The 8,849-nt window shown below is 42.9% G+C and overlaps 2 protein-coding genes across 3 annotated transcripts in view; one reads left to right on the top strand and one right to left on the bottom strand.

Moving 5' to 3' along the window:
- Window positions 1-1,857, bottom strand: part of LOC125285833 (calpain-5-like) — a 17,510-nt gene extending 15,653 nt beyond the window's left edge. The window contains exon 1 of one of the 2 annotated variants that reach the window (XM_048230482.1): window positions 1,761-1,857. The gene's annotated coding sequence lies outside the window, so the exon portion shown is untranslated. Of the gene's footprint in view, window positions 1-1,547; window positions 1,729-1,760 lie in introns of those variants that run through there. The other variant, XM_048230474.1, reaches the window with a different exon arrangement.
- A 4,784-nt stretch (window positions 1,858-6,641) lies between these two features.
- LOC125285140 lies at window positions 6,642-8,083 on the top strand. Its single transcript, XM_048229427.1, has 2 exons — window positions 6,642-6,890; window positions 7,602-8,083. The coding sequence occupies exons 1-2, from the start codon at window positions 6,734-6,736 to the stop codon at window positions 8,081-8,083; spliced, it is 639 nt and encodes a 212-aa protein (XP_048085384.1). The 5' UTR covers window positions 6,642-6,733.
- The last annotated feature ends 766 nt before the right edge of the window (window positions 8,084-8,849 follow it).

Genomic DNA, 8,849 nt, shown 5'->3' with positions numbered 1-8,849 from the left:
GAGTGTGTACGAGTGAGCAGATATTCTCTGCAGAGGCAATGCATAGCATATGGACTTGTCTGTCTCAGGGAGATACCCAGCATCTTTACAATGGTCTTTATGAGAGAGCTGTTCATGGAAAGAGCAAGTAGGATGCACAGAAATGCCAGTTGCATTACTTAGAAACTCAGATACGGAGAGAAGCCACAAGTTAATAATTTGTTACAATTTAATCCTTAACATGCTCTCTCACACTAACACAATCTCTCACACACTTACAATATAACACGAGCTCACACACTAACACACAGTCTCACACTAACACACACACTTACACTGTAACACACACTTACACTAACACACTGTAACAAATGATCTCACATTAACGTATACTCTTACATACTTGCAATGTAACACACTCTTACACTAACACACACTCTTACACAGTAACATACACTTTCACATGTTTACAATGTAACACACACTTTCACACTAACAGAGACATTGTCACACAGACTGTTACACTGCCACACTCACTCTGACTCTGTCACACACACTCTCATACGAACACACGCTCTGACTCTAACACACACTCACTCTTACACTATAACACACACTCTTACACTGACAAATACTGATACACACCCTTACAATGTAACAGGTCATGTCAGCACAAGTTGACAAATAAAACAATTTTATAATTAATACAAAAGCACCAGACACCACACCCACACCCACACCCACGCACACACACACACACACACACACACACAAACACACACATACACACACACAGCACCTGGAGAGGGATGCGTCTGAATGGGGGGTCTAAAGAGTGTTGGCCTCAGGCAGGTCGTGATGGAGAGATGGCAACTGCCACACGACCTCCTTTTCAACACACACCACAGGAATGCTCCCTTCCGCTACATTTTACAGCCAACTGCACTACATTTTCACACACAGAAACACACAGACCCTCTTTCCCTGTCTCTCTCTCCCTCCCTCTCTCTATCATAATGTCTCTTTATCTGTGAGATAGCAACAGGTATTTCCAGGAAGCACACATGCACAGGTACAGTATATGATCTGAAACAATCTGTATATAGTAACAGATCAAAGAGAGAGAGAGAGAGAGAGAGAGAGAGAGAGAGAAAGAGAGAGAGAAAGAATGGAGTGTTTGTAAAGAGATTGAAGAGAGAGAAGAGAGATTGAAGAGAGAAACGCTATACTCTTGGCTCATACCTGATCCATATTTTTGGTTTCTGTTACGCTATGCCCAGTGATAGGCAACTCCACACACACACGCAGACACACACACACACACACAGAAAAGCAGGTAGATTAGACAGACAGGTGTATACTGCAGACTGCCACACACACACACACACACACACTAGTGGACCACAGACCACCTCCCTCTCCTTGTTCCGAATCACAACTGTTTAAACTATCTACAGTCAGTCCACGGCCCCTGTTGACTCTCTCTATCTCTCTCTCTGTCTGTGTTTAAGTTGGTTTGAGAGAGAGAGAGGGAGAGAGAGAGAGAGAGAGAGAGTAAAGAGACATACCTGTCGACAGATTGCTTGTTTCACCTCGATATCGGTGTCCAACAGAAGTGGAAACTCCAAGAGCAAAGTCAAGTGAGGGTGTGTGTGTGTGTGTGTGTTTATGTGTGTGTGGGTGTGTGTGTGCATGCGTGTAAGGGTGTGGCCACAGTGCTCTGCCGAGTTGTGACGTGCCCTGTCCCCCTCCCCCTCCACATAGTACCTGTTACCGCATACCTCAGCTTCTACCTGAAGAGGGTGACAAGACAAGATGCGAACGACCTGCAGCTCCACACAAACCACACAATTACTACAATACGTCTAGAGGACTAATGCAGTGAAACTCATTGAAACACATCCACAAAAGAAAAACAACAAAAGCCCAAACCCCTCCCAGTCTCTCTCCCCCTTTTCTCTCTCTCACTCTGTCTTTCACTTACCTCATCGTCCTGTCCACAAACCTGTCAGACATGTTTCTGTTTTGTGTGTGTGTGTGTGTGTGTGTGTGCATATTATTGGCTGTGTCTATGTATGTGTGTGTGCGTGTGTATGTGTGTGTGTGCGTGCATGTCTGTGTGTGAATGGGTGCCAGCGGCTAGCTCTTGCTGGTTCATTCCAGACCCTTTTTTTAGATAAGTGAGTGTGTGTGTGTGTGTGTGTGTGTGTGTGTGTGTGTGTGTGTGTGTGTGTGTGTGTGTGTGTGTGTGTGCGTGTTCATGTGTGGCTGTGTGTGTGAAATGCGGTTCACCTAGATAGATAGATAGATACTTTATTGATCCCCTACGGCTGAATGAAACAAAGGCTGTATTTAGAGTGTGTGTGTCTGACCTGCACCAGCCTCTTATCGTACAGCCACCGTACTTCCACTGACCATATCAAAGTGCTATTTATGCCCATGAATTCTGTGTGTGTGTGTGTGTGTGTGTGTGTGTGTGTGTGTGTGTGTGTGTGTGTGTGTGTGTGTGTGTGTGTGTGTGTGTGTGTGTGTGTGAATGATTAACAAGTGTGCGAGTGAGAAACCTATAGCATTTGCATCTTCCCCGTTACACAGAGGTCTTTCTGCTAAAATGTGCTGTAATATGGTCATCTGGTCTAATGGAACAGTAGAGAGAACAGGAGATCTGTGTTTAATTTAACCCTATAGAAGGCAGCGACTCATCGCTCACATCCTCTACAGGGTTACTGCTATAATATCTATAGAAAAGACTATAAACTATTATATCTATATCTATAGAAAAGACTATATTATATTTATAGAATATTATACCACGTTATTATATTCATAGAATAGTTATTATGATAATACTAGTTATGATAATATGATAATATAATAATACTAGTTATTATGATAATACTATATTACTTATAGAATAGTTATGAGAGATTTTTTTACTGTATCTTATATATATAATAGTTACGAGAACATGTTTATAGAATAGTTATGAGACTATATTTTAATATAATTTTTACCATATTTTAATGATAAATATATATGTTTTATTTTTAAAGAATAGTTAAGAGATGGCTCATTTGTGAAACCAAGACCCATGGAGTCATGGTTAAAGTGACTGCTGCTGATAATAAGTGGATTCTCATGACAGTGTACCGATGTAGTGAACTCTCTTTCTTCTTCTGCTTAGCAATGCTGCCACCTGGTGGAACTTACAGACTCGGCCACAAATATACAGATCCTCCTCTCCTACCAGAAACAAAATAGAAACAAATGCTGTTTCTGTTTTAGCAGAGCCGGACAGTAACGGAGTACATTTACTACATTTAGTACAGTACTTGAGTACAATTCTGAGGGATCTGTACTTTACTCAAGTATAATTTTTGGGGAGTACTCATGACTTTACTCAAGTACATTTGAGAGGCAAATATTGTACTCTTTACTCCGCTACATTTCTATCCATAACCGTGAGTACCCGTTACTTCTTCTAAAAAAAGGAAAAAAGAAAAATCTCGGAAACCCTCAATTTGTTGTTTCCCTCTCAAACGTGATTAGATTGTGCAGGCACCACTGATTGGGACAGCCTATCAGCAATCACCTTCAGCTTTCCACCAAAGTCAACTCCATGGTCAGATTTAGATAAGAGAGGAAACCATGGACGAAACAATGGATGAAGACGCAGCAGGTCCATCCCGGGAATGTGCCAACCCGTGGCCCCACCTCGCCAGACTATTTCAATTTTCTGAACAAGTTAATGATAGTTTTCGCTTCAAGTGTTTCAATTACAAAATAGTATTTTGTATTTGAAATAATGATTTTTAAGTACATGTATTAGAAATACTGCCCATCCCTGGCAACATGGTAAAAAGATGAAAATGACTTGATTTTACTTTCAATTCCTTTTACATTCTCCAATGTAGTAACATTAACATTTTTCATAATCTTCTCTGAAAATGCTGGATTCAGTATACCATGCAGCACTAAGATTCGTAAATAATTCTAGCTTTTGTACTCATCACTGTAGCTTGTACGAGAGTGTTGGTTGGCCTTCCTTGGACAATTGCAGGTTGGAGATTGGTATATTTTTCTTTATATGGCCATACTATGTGAACTGCTTCCTTACTTATGTTCTCTCCTGACTCCTAAAGTCACCACCAGGAAATTTAATCTCCGATCACATGGGCAAATCATGTATGACATTCCCCGATGTCGGTGAAAGTGCCTTTAAAGTTTTTACACCCTCATCCTGGTATCCAGAATCTTCTAAAATTAGACTACCTACCAACAATGACACAGTTTATAGGATAAAAGACCATTACAGTACTAAATTTTATTTTACATTTATTTTATTGGTTTATTTGATAGGGACCATGTATATTTATGAACATTGTATAAAAGACACCATGTAAATATGCCAGAGTAACAAAAAAAAACTATTTTTCATCTGCAGTCCTAGGCAGGTGACAGAGGACAAACATAGAGACAGCCAGCACTCATACACTTTAAATTAAACATACACATAATGGTGACATACATTGACAAAACAAACAAACAAAACAAAACAGAAATTACATGATGACAAAGGCATTATTCATCCACCTCTATACTGCATTCAGTTTAACAGTGTATGGGTGATGAACTGTATGGCAGTTAAAAGTGAGTGCATCTGTGGTTCTCTAGGAGCCACTGTTTTAAGTGAGTTTTAAAAGTGTTGAATGTACAGCAGGCCACACTCTTATTAGGAGGGGCAAGTTATTCCAGAGTTTACCTCCTATTACTGACAATACGGTTAGGAGAGGCAAGCTATTCCAGAGTTTACCTCCTATTACTGACAATACGGTTATGAGGGGCAAGCTATTCCAGAGTTTACCTCCTATTACTGACAATACGGTTTGTTCAGAAGTGGTGCTTCTGAATGGTATTACACAGTCCCCTTTTACAGAGGCCCCTGTACTAAAACGTTTTTATGGCTTTCTTAAATAGAGATTCAATGCTTTTAAGAGTGGTTAAGCTAGTTAATGACCTGTATTGTTTGTAAAACAATACTCAATATGTGAAAAGATCATATTACCGGTATATAAGAACAACTTGGCAGCTTTCCTGTCAAGAAATGGCCTAACTTATTTAAAGTTTTGCAAATTGAATTTAACTTTATTGGCCACCTTTTTAACATGACCTTTGAAAGTATATGACTCCTAGATACTTGAATTCATTAACAAGATCAAGCTCCTGTCCTCTAAGGAACACAATATAATGTGTTGCGCAGAGACATTAAAATGTGTTAGTTTAGATAAAAGAATTCATGATTAACAGTAGGCCTATCAAAAGCTCGCTTTAGGTCTAGGAAGACAGCACCAACATAAGAACCCCTATCTAGGTAGCCTTTAACCTTTTAGCCAAAAACAAACAATAGGCTGTTTCTGTTGAGTGATGGGCCCTAAACCCAAATTGCATAGGGTGGAGTGAATTATTGCTTTCATTAAGATGTTGAATCATTAATTTAGCACCCATTTTCCGACTATTTTAGAAACAACAGGTAAAATACTGATTGGCTGATAATTGGCCAAATGCAAATGTGCTGTTACTGAGAGCTGGTGATCATGTTGAGATGATATTAAATTGCCGTCTTTTTCTTTTTTATGTTGTCTGTTTTTCACTGTATATTTTAATATGGAAGTATTATGTTGCTGTCTTGGCCAGGACTCTGTAAAAAGATATTCTGAATCTCAATTGGATTATTCCTGGTAAAATAAAGGCTAGATAACATGTTAAAAAGTGTTAAAAAGTGCAAACGTTTCCCAATAGAGTCACCCGATTTCCAGGCTAGAGGTGCACTGCTGTAGTTAAAGGTAGTGCTAGGTGAACGATTTGCGTATTAGGCTACAAGTTCATTTACCATCAAATTGGCTTCGTGAAGGTTAGCCTAGGCCTATATCAAGGTGAAAGTCGTGTAGTGTACCTTTAAAGCTGGAAAAAAATCAGTGCGAGAAAACTGTACTTTTCTTTCAACCCCTTTTTGAGAGAAACGTCTCATGAAATTGGTCAGGCTATAGGCCTGTGAATGTCTTTACCAACTTGTTGCATTAAAAAAGGTCTTACATCAATAAACTAGGCTACTCATTTTGAAAATGTGAGCCTAATAATAAAAACGTGTTTCCTCATATTCTAGCAATCCAGTCCCAGTGGGTCAGGCGATTCTCATGATTGCTTAGATGTCAACACAAATATAGATAATCCTATCAATTTAGTTTCTTGCCAAAAAATATCCCATGATAAGCATTAGAAAGACTGCAACGAATGGCCACGGTAGGCTACTACTGATGACTCACTTCTTGGGGACTTTTAAAGTTCAACTTTGTGCGAGTAACATGTATAATTTTGTCTGCAATGTTTCATGAAGCTGAATTTTGAGGTTTGTAGTGTTTAGTGAAGCGCAAATTGAGTTTAGCCTAGTCCCGCGCGTGTGGCGCCTACGTCCAACCTAAATCTGCTGGAAGCGCGAGCTTGAAAACCACCATTACCGAGGCTCTCCAGGGCTCACGACCAACCGACTGACCGGTGGTGAAACCTCAAGAGATAAACGCAAACCGAAGACACAAGTCCAATGTTTCCAGTGAGTTACCTCCTCTCTCTGCCTGTCTGTGTGTTGGCAGTCAGTGTGACTCATACGCGAGTGGCAGCCATCGGCGAGTTTTGTCACGGCTGGACAGACCAGAGAAGGAACTGGAGAGAGGGATTCTACTGTCCAGAGAAAGACGACATGAAAAGCGCTGTTATTTGCTGCGGAAGGTGTGAATACCGATACTGTTGTTCTGATGGTACCGCCAGACTGGACCAGGGAACTTGTTCGGACTCCGACCCCGACCGAACGTTACCGAGTAAGGCCGAGGTTGTGGCAGACGAGTTTAGCACTGGAGGTGAGTTGATAAGGAGAGGTTTTGATAAGACATAAAGTAGGCTAAATGGATTGTTTTTGTTTGTAGGGTTCGTTTATTTTCTCTAGATTGCACCGCCAAACAAGGAGTTAATCTTTTGGATGAAGCGAGGTATTTCTCTAATATAATAACTCTGATTCAATTTGGCTACTGCAAAGCAACTTTGAGAGATGGAATGAGAGAGGGAGAGAGACTAGAAAATTTGATTTTAAAGTGACCGAGCACTACATTACACAACGTGAAAGCATCATGTGTCTTATAAACACATACACATTGCACATCATGCAGATGAACGTAAACCTGCATACAGACACCAACCCATTCACTGGCCTACATATGTAGCCTACATACGCGCGCGCGCGCACACACACACACACCACAGGCACAATCACGATCTCTCACAGGATCACATATGGATGTACAAAAATAGACCTAATAATACACACCTTTGTGTAAATGAAGTGTTTGCAGTAGCTTGAGAACACAGGAAGAACTTGTCTTTTCCCCCCCTTTAAATCCCTTCAAGGTGCATCACTTTTTTGAGAGGGGGAAAATAAACAAATAAACACACACACACACACACACACACACAAATGAACCTTCATGTTCTGCCCAAAGGTATGAATGATGAAAGGAGAAAATGCCTGATGATTATAGTGCTTCTCTCCCTCTTTCTGTCTGTCTCTTCTTCAGACTATCCTGTCTACATTCCCTTTCTCATCGTTGGCTCCGCCTTCCTGGCCCTCCTTCTTTTCGGAAGCTCCGCCTGCTTCCTCTACAATCGCCAAACATCATCCACCTCCGACTCTGTTGCCATCGGTACCACCACAACAACCACCACCACCACCACAGCCTCCTGCAGCTCCTCCGCCACCTTGTGTCCACCCTCCATCCATGGCGACCGCATCCATGGAGACCAGCCCCGATGTCGAGGGGACAGCTGTCATGTCCAGCGCCTGTGTCGTGACGGCCAGCCTGTCGGCGGCAGCGGTGAGCATCCTGCAGCAGAGAACATTGTCGTTGCCGCAGCAGCAGCTGTGAGACGTCCGATCACCCATCCGCACCCGCCCTGCGTCTACTGCAGTGGGCAGCATGGCCAGCGAGCGCCCAGTCCAGCCAACCCGATCGCCAGCCGCGGCCATGCCCTCCCCTCACGCCCACCCCCACCCTGGTGATGGCTCCGTCCAGCCAGCACGGCTTCACCCCCCCCGTCCCCACCCTGGCGAGGTCTCAGGCCCAGCATTCCGCCCCGCATGCCACTGACCAGCAGCTGACCGTCTCCTACCCGCAGCACTTCAACACCCACCCGCAGAGCTCCTCCTACTCCAGAGCCGCATGCTCCGCCCAGTACGCCACCATGCCCCGCCCCGGCTCCCCGGCCCATGACACGCCCCTCGGACCCCTCCCCAAATTACCCATAAGCCCCCAGCAGCTGCCGCCGGGGGCGTTGTTCCCGGGCTCCCTGCTGTGCGGCTACATCCTGCAGTCCCAGACCACGGCGGCGCTCACGCCCGCTGCCTACAGACAGCACAGGATCCCCTCCCCTCCACCCAGCCTCACACTCACACACCACCCTCCACTCTAGAGCCCCAGTCTGTGTGTGTGTGTGTGTGTGTGTTTGTGCGTGTGTGTGTGTGTGTGTGTGTGTGTGTGTGTGTGTGTGTGTGTGTATCTGTGTATCTGTGTGTGCGTGTGGTGCGTGTGTGTGTGTGTGTGTACGCGTGTGTGTTTATAATAAGCTATAGATTTTGCTGAATGATTGATCTCACTACAATAATGCATACAATTAGGATATCAGGCTAACAAGCCACCGTGATGTCCTTATCAAGCAGAAGTTGTTGTATACCGCAGTGCATAAATTTGACTTGCTCCTCTGTATATATGTTTGAAATAAAGTAATAATTTTGTTCTTTTTGTTCTTCATTTTACTTTCTTAAGCAT

The sequence above is a fragment of the Alosa alosa genome, chromosome 2 (assembly GCF_017589495.1).
Source record: "Alosa alosa isolate M-15738 ecotype Scorff River chromosome 2, AALO_Geno_1.1, whole genome shotgun sequence".
NCBI lineage: Eukaryota > Metazoa > Chordata > Actinopteri > Clupeiformes > Clupeidae > Alosa > Alosa alosa.
This window is presented reverse-complemented; position numbering and strand designations above follow the sequence as displayed.

What these genes read in the sequence shown, in the direction of transcription:
- LOC125285140 (XM_048229427.1), top strand. Translation starts at nt 6,734, where the DNA reads ATGAAAAGCGCTGTTATTTGCTGCGGAAGGTGTGAATACCGATACTGT. An exon ending in AGACGAGTTTAGCACTGGAG is followed by an intron (nt 6,891 to 7,601) that starts GTGAGTTGATAA and finishes TCTCTTCTTCAG; the next exon opens with ACTATCCTGTCTACATTCCC.